At 33.9% G+C, this 20,217-nt stretch overlaps 1 protein-coding gene across 2 annotated transcripts in view; it reads right to left on the bottom strand.

Annotated features, from left to right (window-relative positions):
* SNX2 (sorting nexin 2) overlaps window positions 1–20,217 on the bottom strand; it is a 58,758-nt gene that overhangs the window by 12,621 nt on the left and 25,920 nt on the right. For both annotated transcript variants that reach the window (XM_006059503.3, XM_006059504.3), the window contains exons 2-8: window positions 16,547–16,664; window positions 12,543–12,706; window positions 11,187–11,253; window positions 10,797–10,840; window positions 9,248–9,389; window positions 6,383–6,461; window positions 452–527 (exon numbers count right to left, since the gene is read on the bottom strand). In XM_006059503.3, coding sequence (XP_006059565.1) covers window positions 452–527; window positions 6,383–6,461; window positions 9,248–9,389; window positions 10,797–10,840; window positions 11,187–11,253; window positions 12,543–12,706; window positions 16,547–16,664 — 690 coding nt within the window. The remainder of the gene's footprint in view (window positions 1–451; window positions 528–6,382; window positions 6,462–9,247; window positions 9,390–10,796; window positions 10,841–11,186; window positions 11,254–12,542; window positions 12,707–16,546; window positions 16,665–20,217) is intronic.

Here is a 20,217-nt window from a genome sequence, read left to right as displayed (position 1 = left end):
TTATAATTAAAGTTCTTTCAAATCACACATTTCCATTTCAAAAACCTTAATAACACTATTAGAATGTAGACATACAAACTCACATTCAACTATCTCTAAAATGAGGTCTGAATAAACTTATTTCAACATAATGCCTAAGCAATGACTTAGGGTATTCAGAATTAGACTATTTGTAAGCTATTCTTTTAATTCTGGTTTTAATATATTTCAAGAAAGGGAATAATCATCCTACAATTATTGATATGAAGAAGATATTTTGCTATGAATTTAGTTAAGTAATTAAAGCTAATTAAAGCACTAAGCAAAAAAAAAAAAAAAACACACACAACACATTGTTTTATTCCATTTATTAATACAGCTGTTTACTGAACACCTATACTTATATAAATTACTACACTGATAATCATAAATGAGAACATTTACATATAAAAATTTAAAGGAGAAATAGTACCTCCGAACTTTCTAAGAACTGCCTTAAATCAGGATCCTGTAGTAAAGTTGGATGCTTTACTGTTCTTTGGAGATACCTAGATTTAAGAATAAAATGCTCCTTTATTTATCAGTAGCATCTTATTTTAAATCTTATTTCAACAAAAGAATATTTAAAAATTAAAAAAGATGCCTTCTGTTTGCTTCCTATCAGTTTGCTTTCACTCTAATTATGTAGAATTTTACAGTAATTTAATAATTAAAAAGCTTTTCATTCATCTTTTGAAAATTCATAATTACGTAAAAAAAAATTCATAATTATGTAAAAAGAGGCACGGTAGGGGGGTAGGGGTAGGAATGGAGAGAGGTTAAAGTACTTACCAAACTTCTCACTGCAAAATATTAGAGTTAGGGTACATATCTAAGTTTGTCAAACAACTCTATCTTTTGGCAGGTCAGTATGTCCCCAGTCATTATTATATATATTCTAGTAATATATATATTACTAACTAGTCCAAACTATTTTTTTTTTTAATTGCCATCAATACCAAAATGGAGAACAGCCTACCAATTTTTCCCCCCTTGGCAGTAGATTTAAATTATCAAATCAGTTTTGATCCTCATTTGACAAGGGCTAAATTTTTTTCAACATTTCTATTTCCAAGGTTTTGCTATTTTTGATGTTTTCCTTATAAGACATCACATAAAATAAAAAGTAAAGAGAAACATCACTATTAAATCACTATCAGCTTATTACTTTAGTAATTTTTCTTTATGAGAAAAGATCAAACCCTGACAGTCACAATAAATTACCAGTCCTTCGTTCATAAGAAAAAAAATTCCACTATTTGAATCACTGCTACTTATCTAATCCCATTTTTTAAAAATTTCTCTTTCCCCAGATTAATAATTACATGCAGTGATGTTTCTATTATAATAATTAATATGCTTTTATTCTATTTATACAGAACAGATTATAGAATATGCCTAAGAGTTTCTGGGGAAAAAAAAAAGCTCAAGCATTAACTTCTGTTTTTATATATTTAAATAAAATATTTACCGCATTAAACTTCATTTTAAGTCATCAGCTCACGTAAGAGGTCATTATAATAGAAGTGGTATTTAACAGATACGTACAATACAATCTACCCTGTGGTTTTAAAAATTATTTATTTGCTGCTTAGTTTATGAAACTAAAAAAAAGTACAGTAGGAACACTAATCCTGTAAGTTTGAGAAATGCTGATATTTTTCCACTGGAATTTTACTTAAACAATTTTAACACTAAAGTTCTCCAGTACTACTCTAGCTGAATTATTAAGTCCAGTACTCTTGCCTGGAAAATCACATGGACGGAGGAGCCTGGTAGGCTGCAATCCATGGGGTCGCTAAGAGTCGGGCACGACTGAGCGACTTCACTTTCACTTTTCACTTTCATGCACTGGAGAAGGAAATGGCAACCCACTCCAGTGTTCTTGCCTGGAGAATCCCAGGGACAGGGGAGCCTGGTGGGCTGCCGTCTATGGGGTCACACAGAGTCAGACACGACTGAAGCGACTTAGCAGCAGCAGCAGCAGCAGGACTGTGTACTGTTTAAGAGCAGTTTGCATAAGTTGTTCATCTGAGTGCACATAACAGCAGATAAATAGCAAGCACTTAAGACATTCATAAAATGAACAAGCAAGGAAGATAAAACATCTAGTACACAACCTTTAAGAAAAACTGCAGTACTTCAAACGTAAATGGAAATAGCTAATACTACTTATATTTTAAAATAACTTTTTAAAGTGAGTTCTAGTGAGAATTTTTGAGTGAGTTCTATTAAGTGAGAATACTAGTCTCATGCAATATTCCAAGAAAAAGAGTGTTTCTATGACCAAGAAAGTTTGAAATATATTACATACATATTCCTTTAAGATTCACAGTGAAGAGCAGCATATTAAATGCTGTGAGAAGTACTGCAGGAAAAAGATCTGGTTTAACTTTGTTAAAGCTTACAATAAACCTCAACTGAAAGTAGATTTCTTTTTTTCACCTTAAAACATACTAGCATTTTGAGGAATTAATGTTGAAAAATTATGTTCTAGAAAAAGACAATAAAACTTTCTTAAGAGTTACATGAAAATAAAGAGTAACCAACCACTTTAAAAAGGTATTAAACTTACATAATGTTAAAATTAAGAAAAGAAACATAAAACGGATTTTTAATGAACTATTTGTAACTATACACCAATTCAGAATTAAGGTCAGAGAAGGTTATAGATATGTAGAAGAAAGATAAAGAACAAAAACAAATGTAGGAAGAATACACTGAAAATACAATGGAAAGAGGTATTGGGGGGAAGAACAAACACTGAAGGAAGACATAAATGAAAGACGCTAGGAACTGATGAAAAGTATCAGACTCTGCAAGAAGTGGTCAGCAGTTAGTTCTTAAGATTTGTGCTAAGGAAAGGTTATCAGTATATTTACAATCACTAAGGGCTTTCAACTGCTTCCCTGGTGGCTGAGATGGTAAAGAATCTGCCTGCAATGCAGGAGACCTGGGTTTGATGCCTGGATCTGGGAGATCCCCTGGCAACCCACTCCAGCATTCTTGCCTGGAGCATTCCATGGACAGAGAAGCCTGGAGGGCTATATTCCATGGGGTCGCTTTCAAATTTCTACTTACTTACTAAAGCAAAATAAAGCAGGTTATACAAAATGCTTGAGAGAAACAGAGTTAGAGATATTTCTCTTGCTTTAGACTCAAAGATATGTGCTAACAAAGAGAGACCAAGAAGGCAAAAAGAACCTGGGTCTCTGATGACATTCATTTGATGATGATGAATATCTGATGATATTCAACGTATCTTGAGCATTTACTACACGTCAGTTACTGTTCTGAGTACTCAGAATGTATCAATGAACAAAAGAGAACAAGATTCCTTTCCTACTGAAGCTTATATTAGAAAAAGAAGACAGACAACAAATCATAAAAATTATGTAGTATGAGATAAGATGGCAAATGCTGTGGAGAAATGAAAGGACAAGTAGAGAAAGGACAAGTAAATGGGATCAGTGAAAGTGAAAGTCGCCCAGTCGTGTCCGACTCTTTGCAACCCCATAGACTATATGGTCCATGGAATTCTCCAGGCCAGAATACTGGAGTGGGTATCCTACCCCTTCTCCAGGGGATCTCCCCCACCCAGGAATCAAACTGGGGTCTCCTGCACTGCAGGCAGATTCTTTACCAACTGAGCTTACAAGGGAAGCCCAATGGGATCAGCGGTTGATGGCAATTTAAATAGAATAGGTCAGAAAAGGTGATACCTGAATGCCTGAATTTTAAACAGGTAATGGAATTAGCCATGCGGATACCCCAGGAGCAAAAGCTTTATAGGCAGTGCCACAGTGGGTAGGGGAGTGAAAACCCAGGTGAGAAAATGCCAGGGACCTTTGAGGAGCAGCAAAAAGGTGAGTGTGGCCTAGAGCAAAGTGATCAAGGAAGATATGATATCAAGTACGTAATAGAGTGAGCAGCGCATGTCATGGAAGATTTTATAGGTCATTATAAGGATTACGGCCTTTATTGAGTGAAATTAGATGCGTGTATGAGCGGGGATGATGCATAACCACCAGATGACACTGGCGGTTATATTAAAAAAAGAGTAGAGGTATGAGGATGGAAACAGGGAGATCAACGTGGAGTCTACTGGAGTTAATTCCGAGGTTTCAACTAGTAGTGAACGGATGAAACAACTGTTGTCCAGATATCAAAAGGAAACAACAGGATTTCCTGATGAACTTGATAACATTAAACATCTGCCTACCTCCAAACCTTCTGATATGAGTGGGTTAATCAATCTACACTAACTGTTGAGGCTTTGCCAGCTGGGTTTGCAGGTACTTATTATGATACACTTACATTTTTAGAGAAAAGGAACAATGAATTTAGGTTAAATAACTGGTCCAAGACCTCACAGGTAGTGGGCAGTGCATAATGGAGTGCAGGTTTCAACAGAGAAAGGATTCTAAAACCCTATACACTACTTCATGCTACTTTACATTTCTCAGTTTATATTTACAGAAGTGTATCCTTACTATAAAACAAACTCAATATGCTCGTAAGGTAACACATGAAGCACTCATAAGAAAATCAAGTGAGCTATCTTTAGGATACTTAGAAGATGTAGTTTCTGCTTATTGAGTGTGGCACAGGAGGAATGTTTGGGTTCTTAACCACCCCCTTTCTCTTCTCATATTTTAATACTAGATATTAATACTTTTGCTCAAGACAGTCATCTGGATTCTCAAAGTTCAACAAATAAATAACTATGTAAATGACTACTAGACCATATATGAAGAAATACATCCTTGACCTGCCAGATCCAATTAGGTCATGTATCCCACAGAAATGCCTAAATATTTAAATTTTAAGAAATGCCACAGAAAACTCACAATAAAAATCATTCCAGTTCCTCTGCTTCTGTACCTTTACACCTGTATTTTCTTTAGTTATCTTTTCTAATGTAGAATGAACTCATAATACGCTTTATCACACTGCAAATTCTGCTAAGGTACTGACACTATTTAACAAGTAATATTTACTAGTCAAGAAACTATCTTCACGAATATACTAGGTCAAGCTTCAATACTTCTGTAAAACTCTCCTCAGTGTTACATAGTGAATGAAGGTACGGTTTAAGTACTATGCAATGCATTCCAGTTAAAAGAAAAGGTGAGTGGAGAATCAAATATGTCCTTGGTACAATAAATCTTCATTATGTTTCTTATCAAAGATGTCATCCAAAATATTTCAAATTTACTCACAGAAAAACAGGACTGGAAAGGCTTCTCAAAAGGTCATGGTTATACTTTCAGGAAGAACTAAGTGAAATCAAGGCAGTACATTATCTATCTTTATTCTTAAACATACTCAGTCTATGACTTCTTTCACCACAGAATCAATTCTAATGCCTAAATTAAACTTCTATTGATGCAATTTAAATCTTTTTCCAGAGTGACTGCTAGTCTCACAGACATAATCTCATCTTTTAAGTCTTCTCTAACGTAAGATTTTAAGTTGCACACTAGCTTTTCTTATTATGAATTGTTCAAACCTGACTTTACTGTGGCATTTTTTAAAAACTGAAATAATTTATTACTAAAATCCAGAAATATGTTGTCTCAGAAAGAGTTTTAAAAACTAATTTATACCCAGTAGATATATATGCTATTTCCTAAAAACTGTCCTTATCTACTCTAACCACTAATTTTAAGCCAAAAGAGAAAATAAAACAAATAAGCAAATTTGATTAAAATTAAAAACAAAAAAAAATCTATGAAAGTAGCAAGTATTTTAAATCTAGGTAATTATCAACTATAAGGTGAACTTTAAGATAGTTTTGAACTTGTTTTCTCACATTTTCAGCACAGAAAGGAAGAAATGTTAAGATTCTGGGAGTAGATTCCTCCCATCCATTTCTCTTTGAGTTGGCCACAATGAACACGTCTTCAAAGCTATAGGAAATGTGTCAGGTCAAGAAGTATAAAAGAAGGTATAGCATATATATCTATCAGCCTTTATTTAACTATACAGTCAGTTCAAGCACTGACTAACCCTTTTGTACTCTCAAGTCACAATCAACTATAAAGAACTGAAGGAGGGAGCACAAACCTAATTTTTCATTGCATTTAATAATATTTCAATATCACTAACTATTCAAAAGAAAAATTAATGTAGATGAAAACAAGTATCACTTTGTTATGAGAACAGAAATGGAACAAGGATACAGTACCATATTTTTTAATGAACCAATTTTCTTTAAAAAAGCTTATAGCACTCTTAAGAGTAATCGAGTGGTACTTCAGAATTTTCATACTTAATAATATACTTGTGCTACTTAGTGGAATCAGACTTATATTCCTGAAATAAAAACATAAAAGTAATAAACATAGCTGATGAGAATTACCTTTCAAGAGCTGCTCTCCGTTTTTCTACAAATTCTGTGGATGATGAATCTTCTTTACCCACCTTGACCTTGGTCATGCCTTTGAAAAAATTGAATGAGATTCATGATTTTCTACTACTGAGAAACATTCTTTTAAAATAATTAATGCATAATTTGGCTTCCCTGGTGGCTCAGAGATGGTAAAGAATCTACCTGCAATGCAGGAGACCCAAGTTCAATCCCTAGGTTGGGAAGGTCCCCTGGAGAAGGGAATGGCTACCCATGCCAGTATTCTTGTCTGGAGAATTCCACAGACAGAGGAGTCTGGCAGGCTACACAGCTCATGGGGTCACAGAGTCAGACGCAACTGAGTAATTAACACTTTCACTTTCTGAATAATTTAAAATATATTTGAACGTGACAAAAAAGTGTCAAAAATTATAACTAGTATCCTATATTTAACAGATTAATATATATACTTGGCAAGTACTTTTAATGTAAACTATAAAAGAGTACAGCTAAAGCAGAAATTGAGCTATGTCTGTAGCTTTCCAGTTTGGAATCCTTATTTTACTTGATATATATTATACTCCTGGTAAATTAAAATGTGTTTGATTGCAATATGCATAATGGAGTTCAAATTCATGAGTTTAAGCTCACTTGATATTTTTACCTCTTATGAGCAAAAATTAAGTCTTTACTTTTGGTACTAGAAAAATAAGTGTAATCTGTGATTATGCTAAGTATTTCCTCTGCCACAGATTTTAAGAACATGTTCTTGTTTGTTTATCATATCTGGTTTTATAACAGCTGAAATAATGAGCTCTTTCACAGAACCTCTCTGAATTTAAAAAATAAAGTCATGTGCAAATTTTTTCTTAGTTAATGTATTCATTTTTAAAAACTGATGAACATGAAATTTTAAAAATGACTACTTCTCTACTTGATTTTCTGCCAAGAACTTCACAGAACAACTTGTTATCCACCTTTAATAATTGCTCCGACTTTATGCACACATTTAGAGGAAACTAACTTGACTTTATCTTTTATTTAACTACATTTATTTTTCCTGCTAATCTCTTTACTTATATCTTTTTTAAAGATATAAGTAAAGGCATTTTATATGGTTGCCTCAAATTCTTCCAATCTTTTCAATCCTTTTAATCTAATAATTGGTGGAAGGTTGAAGATTATTAGAGGGAAATATTAGTTTGAAACAATAAACTTGGCATGAAAATTGAGTTTTAAATTTTTTTTTCCTCCTGGCTCAATGTTTAAAGACTAGTGTATCTAGTCACCAAAATGAGAAAAATTATTTTGTTTTTCCTCTTTTGATATATTAAAAACAGTTGTACAACTTAAAGCTAAAGAAAAAAGGATATTAATAATTAATTTATGATAAATGAAACAAGTTCACTACACAAATAATGGGAGGCCAAAGGATACCACTGCAACAGTTTAGAGAAATAAAATTATTAACTAGACTAGCAGTTCACAAAGCATGGTTAGAATATCTGGAAGCATTCTGAGACCTTTCTGAGGAGTGGCAGGGGATGTGTACAAAATCTGTCTTCATAATACACCACACTGTAATTTTTCTATTTTTTACTCTCATTCTTTCATGAGAACTCAGTGGAGCTTTCCTAAAGTTATATGATGTGTTGTATTACAAAAGATACAGTGCAGAAGCAGATGTGAAAATAAAGCTATTTTCTATGAAGTCACAGATTAAAGATTTTGCAAAACTGTAAAAAACAAAAAAGGGAAGCCATTCTTATCATTATATTTTTGCCTTACAAAAATAATTTTTCACAAAAACCTTATTTGTTAATAACAGGTTATGAGTTTATTATTTTTGAGTCGATTAATAAATACAATTTAAAAATTCTCACATGTAAGTATCAAGAGGTATAGCTCCAAAAGCAAAAGCTCTTTAAGGCCCTTCAATATATCTGAATACACAAGGGGTCTTGAGACCAAAAAGCTGAAGAACTATACTAGATCTTTGAATTTTAAAAATGAGGAAGAATATAAAAATGCTTTTGAATATATCAAGGTTTCAAAATCATAAAAGATACAGATAAAACTGCTTTTCAAATCAAATGTTTAAAGAGGAAAAAACAGTAACTTAGAATAAAACTTATTTCAAATATATTTCAGAATAACAATCTTATATGTATAAAAAACTGATTAAATAAAAACCTATGACTGGGAAATTGGTTCAAGATGGTGGAGAAGGAGGATGTGCACTCAACTTCTCCTGAGAGAACACCAAAAATCTACGACTGAAAAGAAAGAGTGGAAAAAATACTACAAAATTTTAATGGTGGGACAATAGAGGTTTTCCTCTTTTGTAATAGTCTGCATATTCTTAACTAAGTAAGGCTTTATTACCTGTAAAAGTGAAATGTTTTTAAATGTTAAATTGAGGTATGTAATCAAATAAGATGAGTTTAAATAGCTCCTGTGTGAACAAGGCTAAATCAAATCTTTTTGTACGATGTATAGCTGAGCATGGAACATCTCCAAGTCCTCAGAAAAATGTTAATATGCTAATAATATTAAATATTCTCTAAATGTTACTCAGTGATACGGTTCTAATAACCGTAAAAGGGTTTTTAATTGCTTCCATCTTGCTAAATTCCAACTTAATATTTAACATCATCACATTGTATAAATCAAAATCCTTAGGTATTAGAAAATAGAATTTTTAGCTATACACTCTTCAGTTGATAAATGACTATCACAAATAGAATATTTAAATTCAGTATCTCTTAAGACATTGATATGTCATGAGAGTGAGTGATTATGGAATACACAAATCCATACAATTAAAATTGAACTAGTACCAGTAACAAAAATCCATTTTTAAAGATTCATACTTACCTACTATACTCTTTTCTGGAGCTGGTGGCACAATATAACCAACATGTAAATACTTGCTTGCTAATTTGCTATGCAAACCAAGAAAGTCACTAAATCTTCTTTTAACTGAAAATTCACTTTTGCTGAACATGGAAAGAGAAGTCTACAAGTGAAGAAGAGGTATTTCAAATTTTGAATACTGAACAATTATTTAAAAATTAATGTAATACATAATTGTGAATATGCATACACACACACACAGAGGTCTACACTGCAAAAAAAATAGCTAACTAATGTGAAACAAAGATTTCTAACTGAAAAAACCCCAAATCACAGCTGTTGCTGGTTTGTTTGTTTGTTTACAGAAAACACCTGCTTTATTCTACACTTAACTCATCTCACCAACTCTACCTGTATTTACGCTAATGATTCTTAACCTCTGATCTTTACCTCTAGCCTAGATCTCCACAGGGCTTCAGTCTGATGCATAGTCCAAGGGAAAACCTCCATTTAAATTGCACTGCCACCTCAATTTCACCGTATTTTCCCCTGCTGGAAAAGTGAAGGGAACTTCTCTGTATTGTTTACTATTCTAGCTTTTGGAAGACAGCCTGACTCCAAGGTACATAAATAAGTATCTGTTTAATGAATTAACAGATTTCACTCCATACTGTGTTCCTCTCTTTGTATTGCCTTTTCTCCAGGATCATTCCAACAACCACAGAGTTTCTCTAGACAAAGACTCAGGTTTCCCTCCTTCCTCACTTCTTACATCCAAGCTCTACTGATCACAGCTCCTATATAACTCAAGAAACCATTTTCTTCACTCATCCCCAGAACCAATTCCTTAGTATTAACTATCACTTCTCACAGTAGGACTGCTGCAGACCCCCTGTCTTTAAGATTTGAAGGTCTACAATCCCTTTAAGAATTGCAACTGCCTCACACTGCCTCAACTAGAGATCCTGACCTTTCTTTTTATTTTGGCCACACTGTGCAGCACGTGGTATCTTAGTTCCCTGACCAGGGACTGAACTCACACACTCCCCAGCAGTGGAAGCACAGAGTCTTAACTGGTGTTCCACCAGGGAAGTTCCCTGACACTTTTATCCTCCCAATCCAAACTGAGTCAGAGAGAGCTTTCTAGAACAAAAATCTCATTGTGCCACACTCTTGTTTGAACTTCAATGGTTTTCCATCATACAATTCCTAATGTGGCTGTTCATAATAAAGGCAGGCTTACTGCCAAACTATTTAATCTGGCACTACTTCCTGCAGGTCCTAGAAAGCACAAGGTTTTCTTATTTCTGGCTTTTACACAAGCAAATCCCTTTGCCCCCTCTCCCACCCGCAACACTTCTACTTTGCCTAGATTAGATCTTTTACTGCATAGCCTCCCAGAACTCTCTCTCTACCAAACCACTCACGACTCACTGTGACTATTTATATGCAACTTTTTTACTGGATGATAACCCTGTAAAGACAGTGATCACGTACACTTTAATCACTGTACTATCCTCATACTACACAGTGAGGGCTCATGATTTTTTTAGAGGAGCAAAAGGCTTACCTTTGTCGTTACTCTATAAGCCATGTAAGCATTCATGCCATCACCTATAAGAAAAGCCAAGCTATTAAAAATCATAAGCTTAACACACAAGGTAACTATGTGAGGTAATATATTAACTTGATTGTGGCAATCATTTCGTAAAATATTAAGCTATCACATTGTGATAATTGTGATGTGTGTAACATCCTAAATACACACAATTTTTTTTTGTCAATTATTTCTCAACAAAGCTGGGAGACAATACAAACCACCAAGCTGCCACAAGTTTAAAAATTAGAAGCACCAATTTTAATATTGTAACAATGCATGTAGTTAGGAAAAACAGCACATTAACAACCAAGTTAATTATCAAAAAGTAGCAAGCACAAAATATAATAAATGTTGACTCACCAACTTTCTCTGGATCTGATACACCAATTTCTATATCAAAAACATCTCCATTTGCTTCTTCTTCAATCTAGGAAAATTTTTTTGGTATTAAAGATTCCAATTTGTATTATCATCATAACAGTAATAAGTATAACTTTTACCATCTATCTTTTATTAGGATCACTGCCACATGAAACAATTTGAGAGTCACTCAGCACTCCATTTCTGAAAATCAATGAAAGCTTTTACATTTCCTGTCTATGTGAAAAATACACACACACAAAAAGACAATAGGAAAAGGATAACTGGGAGAAGCAACAGAAAATCTTGTGTTCCTCCGACTCCTCAGATGTAAAGAAAACTTCTGGAGGAATACTGTGGAATATTTTTGTTCAATCTTCAGATGCAGATTATGAAAATAATTCCTTAATTATTTTTAGTATTACTATTTTTAAAAGCTGTATCTCTCCTCTTTAAAAACCAGGAGTAGCCATTACTTTTGCCAGTAGAATCCTACATACTTGCAGAAATTATGATAAGCAACTTGAGCATCATGATTTCTCTAATTACCTAGTAAACACATGTTCTTCTTGAAGCCAATAAAAGCACTACAAAGCTCACTGAGGAAAGAAGCAGGAAAAATGATAAACCTATGAGACTCCACAGAAGCACTTCTTATGCCATTGTAAGTAAGCAATCCCTGTTAACAGTAGTTCTGAGGGAAAGGTTTGTTATTTTCAAGAAGAAAACACAGGAACTATTCAATCTTTCAAAATTTAAAAGCAACATTCATATTCTAAGACTTCAGAAAAGTATGTTTTTCTAAGGATAATTTTTTTCAAGTTGCCCTACTGCACAGATTTTTGAAAAGTAAGCCTTATCTGAACTGTAACATATATAAAGCATATAAATCCTAGGTATACAGCTCAATAACTTTAACAAAGTAAACACATCTCTGTAACCAGAACCGAGATCAAGAAAAAACACCATCATTACACCCTAGAAGGCCCTCATGCTTCCTCTGCACTCAGAACACATCCCCTGCTCTGCCAACACAGTGTCAGTCACTCAGTCCTGTCCGACTCTGCGACCACATGAACTGCAGCAGCCAGGTGCCTAAGCCCATGGGACTATTACTGTAAGATCACAAATGACAAACTGCCTGACTTGAGAAGGAAAGTGATGTATTCAAGTTATTGGATTAAAAAGTGTGGGGATAAATTTAGAAACCAAATCACCCAACCTCTTTAGTGTTCTTTTTGGAAATGTCTAAAAGGCTTTGATTACAAATGACGGACAGAAGAGAAACACTGGGTGAGGAACAAAAAAAAAGTTATTATTTACATATTAATTTAGAATATAAACATTTTTCCATACCTCGTCCCTGGATCTATCAAAGATAACAGGAGCAGACATACTCTTTGATTCAATTCTGGGAGCAATGAGTGTTGTGGGGGTCACAGGTGTGACTGCAGGAGAAGGTTCTGAGGAGAGTATAGGTTCCCTTTCTGGACTGTCCAGAGAAACTTCCTCTGTAGCTTCTAGATACAAATTAAACAAGTTAGTTGAGGATACTGGTAACAAGTAGAGCAGGCAATGAATTATGAAACATTTTTATATAACCCATAATATCAAAATATTATTTTAAAATAATTGTTATAAATAATTTATGAATCTATCCTTAGTGGTTTATTTAAAACTTTAAAACCAACAGTGATTTTGTTGATTTTAGGAAGAATTCCAGTAAGTCAACATAGTTATCTATACTAGTGGTATAAAGCTAGTAGGAAAGCAATGATGTGAATAATTCCACATTCGTGTTTGGATCTATAATATATCTAATACTTGTGGTAACTTACCTTCCAAAATCTTGTATTCAGGCTAACATTATGATTCTTTTATACACACAAACACAAACTTTATAGCAGAAAGCTGCTCAGAACTATCCCAACTGGGATTAAAAATCTGTTATGGGAAGTCCACAAAGTTAGTAATCTAAAGCAATTAACTGCTAAAGATTACTGGATATTAGCTGAATACACAAATATACACAAAGAAATAGGTGTTTAGGTTTGCATTTAAAGTGCTTGTTCACTTGAAAAATCTAAAACTAAATATATTTATAAACAAAACAAATCAATAAACTGAGTGTCTAAAAGCTATGTAACATTGTGCTAAATGCAATGAAGAAACACAAAAAGATGTAAAGTACCATGCCTGCCCTCAGGGAGTTTATAATCTAGTCAGGAAAATAAGACACAAACATGTGGAATGTTAAATAATAAAAAACAAATAACAGCCAAGAGAACAATATAAAGAGCATAACAAAATGTTTACCTGCCATATGAACTATAGAACAAACTATAATTTGAGTTGAGATGGGAGAGAATAAGCTAGGCTGGGGAAAATAGGGAATATTTTATGAAACTGAACTGAAAAGATCTGAATGGATTTAGAGAAAAAAATGAGGGAAGCATTCCACAAAAATGAAACACAGTTGACCCTTGAACAACATGGGGGTTAGGGCCACCAACCCTCTACACAGTCAAAACTCTGAGTATAACTTATATCTGGGCTTTCCATATACATGGCTCCTCTGTTTTAGAGGTTCCACATTCTTGGATTCAATCAACCTCCGATCAAGGTGTACTGTAGTATTTACTAATTTTTAAAAATGCGTATTAGTGGACCTGAGCATTTCAAATCCATATTGTTCAGGAATCAATCATAACTGAGTAAGTTAAAAGCAAAGCCAGAAAAGTAAAATTTATAATCAGTGGCCAAAATAATAACCACAGTTCTGCTGGTTTATAGAACTGATACCAAGAAAAGGCAAGCAGGACTGTAAATGAAACAGGACTAGATCAGTGATTTCTAACCTGAGGTTCTTAGATTCTACAAAGTTTGAGAAAGTAGTAACAACAGACAGTAAGCCATTTTAATACCTCAAAGAGTATATCAGTAATAACATGTTATTTACTTGAAGCAATAAGATACCTCTTGAATTTTTGAGGTATTAAAAATGTCTACTTTGAATTAAAGAGGTACAAACTACTATGCATAAAATAAATAATCTACAAGGATATATTGTACATCACAGGGATTTCAGCCAACATTTTAAAACTATAAGTGGAGTATAAACTTGAAAAACTGTAAATCACTATATTGTACACCTGAAACTTATGATACTGTGTATCAACTATACCTCAATAAAAAAATAAGTCAAAGTTTTTCTTTTTATACAGAAAAAAGTCCCATATATACTAAGTATAAAGATTAACATTTCCTTGAGAGAGACACTTTGAAGGTAAGTGTAAATTGATTATGTCAATGTCAGCTAAGTAACAGTTCACTCATACCACAGACACCAGAGAATTTTTCAAACAAAGGAATACTTGTTAAACTTTGGATTTGGTATAATCTGCTGAAAAGAGTAAGTGAAATACACTAACTACCCTGGCAGAACCAAGTTCTAAAAGTCTAGGACAATTTCAACACTGGCAACTTGTTCACCCTCACTTACTCCTCCAGGACAGTTTCCTACAATGTGTTCAGTGAACCTTAGTGGAGGATGGTACTGACGGTGGAAAGGGGCTCTCTAGTAACCCATGTTTGGTGAACATCCTGTAAGTAAGCTAGTAACAGTAACAAAGTCATGCCTGAACTTTTTCTGACGCCACTTCTGACATAATAATAGTATTTGAAGTGCTACCCAAAGTATATTGGCATACATACCAATTACAATCTAATCTCATAATGGTTTTAAAATCAGAATAGCTAAGTCACTAGACCAATACCTATAGTTTCTTCTCTTATACAGGCCTTAGGAAACCTAATGATGTCATTATGAAATATAGCTGAGTTTAAGATAAAAGATAAAGCATAAAAAGTGTCTGCAGATAACAAAAGAAACAGAAGAATATTTTTATTGCTTCATCTCTGTTTCTCCTTAAAAACAAAAACACTGACATTGACCACGGATCAATCACTATGTTTAGTATACTCTGCACTAGGTACACTAACACAAAAAAGATTTTTCTAGTTGAGCTTTGTGGGCAAATATCACTGCACAGCCCTGACGTGGCAAACTGTTTGATCAGCAGGGCACACTGTAAACAAGAAAACCATCTTCCTAGGCAGAGACACAGAGTTCTGCTTTAGAGCTTCAGCACACTCATTAACATAGAATTCTGAGACTTAGAGACTCTTTAATACAATGGATAATCCAAGTGTTCTATTTATGACCCTCTACTATTAGAGGAATAACCACAATTTTAGATTAGCAGCTACTTCTGTCATCTTTCAGATTAAAACATAAATGCCATGAAGAAACTTCTAAGGATCTCCTAGGAAAAAGTCAATGAAAGAAAAGAAAAAGGAGTATTACAATTTTGGTTAACTGTCATTATACTCTAAGTTGTTAGGTAGCTACAGAAAAGGGGAGGGGGTGGCTGGGCAAATGACTGTCTTCACATTTTAATTTTCTGACATGAATTCACAAAATACATGAATTCATCTGTAGTGAAAACTTTTCACACATTAAACAGGAAATTATTATGGACCTCTGTCATAGAGGACTGTATTCTTAAATATACTTATATTAAAAAAAATACAGGATGGTTTCAATATTCAACCACTATAAAAGCTGAGGGAGGATACATTATCAAGTTTTAACTCAAAGAAAGCCAGTTTAGGTAAACTAAGCTCTCAAACACACAAAGATTTACTATTGCAATTATTTGTGCCATTAATTCTAAGGAAGATGCTGCTTTTTAATAGCCAAACATTAATTTGTATTTAAATTTTAATCTTAAAGCAGGTAATTGTTTTGAAGAGGGTCCAATTTTTTAAAGGTAGAAAGAGACTACACCAAATCCTGCCCCCATATCAAAAATAAATTCCTGAAGCATCAATTTATTCACTTAAAATTGAATCAAAATGGAACTCATGGTAAATACTGAAACATTTTTAAAACAGATTTCAAATATATATAGAATATGAATAAAGTAATTCTTAAGTTCAGAGTTTAATTTTGCTTTGTGAAAAACTGTAAGTAAGAAAGAATATAATCATTGCTATTTCTCAAAGTCTGAATGCCACAACCATTAGTTTGTGTCCAAGTACTGCTCAAAACAATCAAATTATTCGTGTGACTTATTTCCAAACACTTAAAACTAGAAAGGATCACATTCGTGCTTCTCACAACAATTTTATTTTTCACAAAGCAAAGTAACTAAAATTTCCTATCCTCCTAAGTCGTTAACAAGAAAAGCCATCAATAGCACTTCACAGAAAATGTTAGTTTCAAGAGAATATTTTCTGATAGGATATATGCTACAATTGACAATTACTTAAAAAAAAAAAAAGCTATTTACAATTACCTGCAAAAAGATCTTCTCTGTCATCATCTAGCACAACTTCTGCAGGTTTTGGACCATTGGAGTTTGTACTAATATCTTCTGCAAGAAAGCTAGCTGGATCCGGAGATGATGGACTTGACTGTTAAAAAAAAAATTGATAATGGATTGCCATGTTTGTCTGTTATAATTATGTCTCCAGATATTACAGAAATAGAACATTCTCCTGATAAGCAGAGAAGAAAGAATAAGAACATCTATTTACAGTTCCTCCTCTGAGGGTAAGAAATAACCAAAAACACACTTTCACTCACCTTCTTTGTTAACAAGAAGTCACTTAAGATTTAAAACAGAAAATCTTTTCCAGTCACCCAGTTAGATATACTAATCTGTCAAGTTTAGTTATAATTAACAAAAACAAATTTTAATGTTTTATACAGTATATATCATATAATAGTAAAAATCAGACCTTGCAAATATGTTGAATAAGAAGTTCAAATTAATACTTTAAGAAAAAGGTTTAGCAGTAGTTGACTTAAGACTACAATTATTCTAAAATTTCTGTATTTTCAAACTAAAAAATTCCCGATTATTTACATGTCAACTAAGCTAAAGGAATATTTTTATATTTCTGAAAGTACAAAAATCAGCAAAATTGAATCAACACTGTAAAGCTTTTAGATTTATCACAGTTTTCTTATAATGTTAAAACCAGTACTTAAAAAAAATACATAACACAAAAAGGAAGTTGTATATACCGAAAGTGCACAGCTATATATTTTCAAAACCCAACACACCTGTGTAGTCAGCACCCAGATCAAGAAAGAGAACATTATCAAATCGAAAAGCTCCACTCATGCTCCCCACCATTCTTTACCCTCTCCCAACCTAGGCTTCCACCAACAAGGATTCGTTTTTCCTGTTTTTGCTCTTCACAGAACTAGAATCATCCAAAACACATTTTTTTTTCTGTTGTGTTTTTTGACCTTAATGCTATGTATACAAGACTCTTATATTGTTGCATGTAATAACAGAACACTCATCTTTGTTGATGTAAATATTCCACTGTGTAAATACACCACAACTGATCCATTTTGCTGTTGATGAGCACCTAGGTTTTCAAATTTCATTACCAGTTTTTTACCACTACCAACAGTGCTGTATGAACTGTCCAGCACATATATCTTTTAGCAAACAGTGAACAAATTTCTGTTTGTTATGTACCTAGGAGTGGAATACCTGAGTCACAGGATAGGTAAATGTTCTGCTTTAGAAGATATCACTAAAAATCTTCTAAAGCAGTTATATAATTTACACTCCCCCCAGTAATATAGGACTTCCCTGTAGCTCAACGGTAAAGGATCTGCCTGCAATGCAAGAGACCAGGGTTCGATCCCTGGGTCAGAAGATCCTCTGGAGAAGGGAATGGCAATGCACTCCAGTATTCCTGCCTGTAGAATCCAATGGACAGAGAAACCCGGAGGGCTACAGTCCGTGGGGTTAGAGTTGGACACGACTGTGTGAATCACACACACACACACCAGTAATATATAGAGCTTCCAGCTGCTTTATATCCTTGTCAACACTTAAATATATTTCATGTTTTCACTTAAGCTATTATGGAGAGTATAAAGTGCACATTACTGTGATGTATATTGGCATTTTCCTGATGAGTAATGATGGTGAGCAGTTTTTCATATATTTAACAGACATTTGGATATCTTCTTTTGTGAAGGGTCTCTTTAAGTATTTTCCCTATTTTTCTATTGTTGTTACTGATTTGTAGGAGTTCTTTGCATAGTATAGATAGAAGTTCTAGATATGTATCACGTATGTATGGAGAATAAAATTTTCTCCCAGTTTGTACTGTTGCCTTTCCACTTACTTAATGGTACATATTAATGAATAAAGTTATTAATTCAGTTCAGTTCAGTCACTCAGTCATGTCTGACTCTTTGAAATCCCATGAATCGCAGCATGCCAGGCCTCCCTGTCCATCACCAACTCCTGGAGTCCACCCAACCCATGTCCATTGAGTCAGTGATGCCATCCAGCCATCTCATCCTCTGTCGTCCCCTTCTCCGCCCGCCTTCAATCTTTTCCAGCATCAAGGTCTTTTCAAATGAGTCAGCTCTTCACATCAGGTGGCCAAAGCACTGGAGTTTCAGCTTCAACATCAGTCCTTCTGATGAACACCCAGGACTAATCTCCTTTAGGATGGACTGGTTGGATCTCCTTGCAGTCCAAGGGACTCTCAAGAGTCTTCTCCAACACCACAGTTCAAAAGCATCAATTCTTCGGTGCTCAGCTTTCTTTATAGTCCAACTCTCACATCCATACATGACCACTGGAAAAACCATAGCCTTGACTAGATGGACCTTTGTTGACAAAGTAATGTCTCTGCTTTTTAACATGCTATCTAGGTTGGTCGTAACTTTCCTTCCAAGGAGTAAGTGCCTTTTAATTTCATGGCTGCAATCACCACCTGCAGTGATTTTGGAGCCCAAAATGAAGTCTGCCACTGTTTCCACTGTTTCCCCATCTATTTGCCATGAAGTGATGGGACCAGATGCCATGATCTTAAGTTTTATGAATGTTGAGCTTTAAGCCAACTTTTTCACTCTCCTCTTTCACTTTCATCAAGAGGCTCTTTAGTTCTTTTTCACTTTCTGGCATAAGTTATTAAGTAGTAAGGGTAAATTATCAATTTTACTTTAAGGCCATTTCTAATTAATAACATTTGTCTGATCAGTTTTTTGAGTAACGATCCCCTATGGCATAAGGACATTTCTTTACAGCTTTCAAAACAGTTTAAATTCCTTATGGGAAAATTTTAAAAAGCAGTTTTCTTTTCTCTCAGGAGCTCATTACTACATCTCCAAATTCTCACAAAGGTAGGCGTCAACTCACCTTAGCATGTTTTTCTTGAAGGAACTTAAAAACAAATAAGCTTTTCCTATAAGCTTTTTCCAGAAGATGTTCCTGACAACCCTCTAATTGAATATGGTTAGGTGAGTGGTATATATGCTTCCAATGCATATCTGTTTCTTTTGTCATAATTTCTCTATTACCATTATTATCTATTTATAGACTAACAACTCTGTATGGAAAGAAGAATGTCTTATTTTATTTCTTTTTACCAGGTTCCTGGCAGTGAACACTCAATGACTATCTGTTAACTCAACTCTAAGAAAATAACTATGAATATGTGTAAGAAATGGCAGTAAGTCTGTCAACCAGACTGTCTACAATAAAGTTTGAAATACCGTTAAGTATATATACATAAAAATAGCAGAGTGGCTCCAACACCCATTCACGGAAGAGGAATTGCTGCAATTTGAGGAATAGCTAAAAAAAACATCTACCCCGAACATTACATTTAAAGAAAAACTAAGGGCTTTCTCACTAAGAGCAAGAACAAGGCAAGGATGCCTGCTGTCATTACTGCTTGTCAACATCACGCTGCAAGTCCAAGCTAATGCAGTAAAGGTAAAAAAGGAAATAAAATCCAGAAGAATTGACAAAGGCTTCCAGAACTAATAAACAATTATAGCAAGGTTGCAGTATACAACATTAACCTACAGAAGCTAATTACTTCTATATACCATCAACAAATAGAATTTGAAATTTAAAAAGAAAAAAATACCATTTATATCAGCACCCAAAACAACTAAACACTTAGGAAGAAATCTAAC

Source organism: Bubalus bubalis, chromosome 9 (genome assembly GCF_019923935.1).
Source record: "Bubalus bubalis isolate 160015118507 breed Murrah chromosome 9, NDDB_SH_1, whole genome shotgun sequence".
Lineage (NCBI taxonomy): Eukaryota > Metazoa > Chordata > Mammalia > Artiodactyla > Bovidae > Bubalus > Bubalus bubalis.
This window is presented reverse-complemented; position numbering and strand designations above follow the sequence as displayed.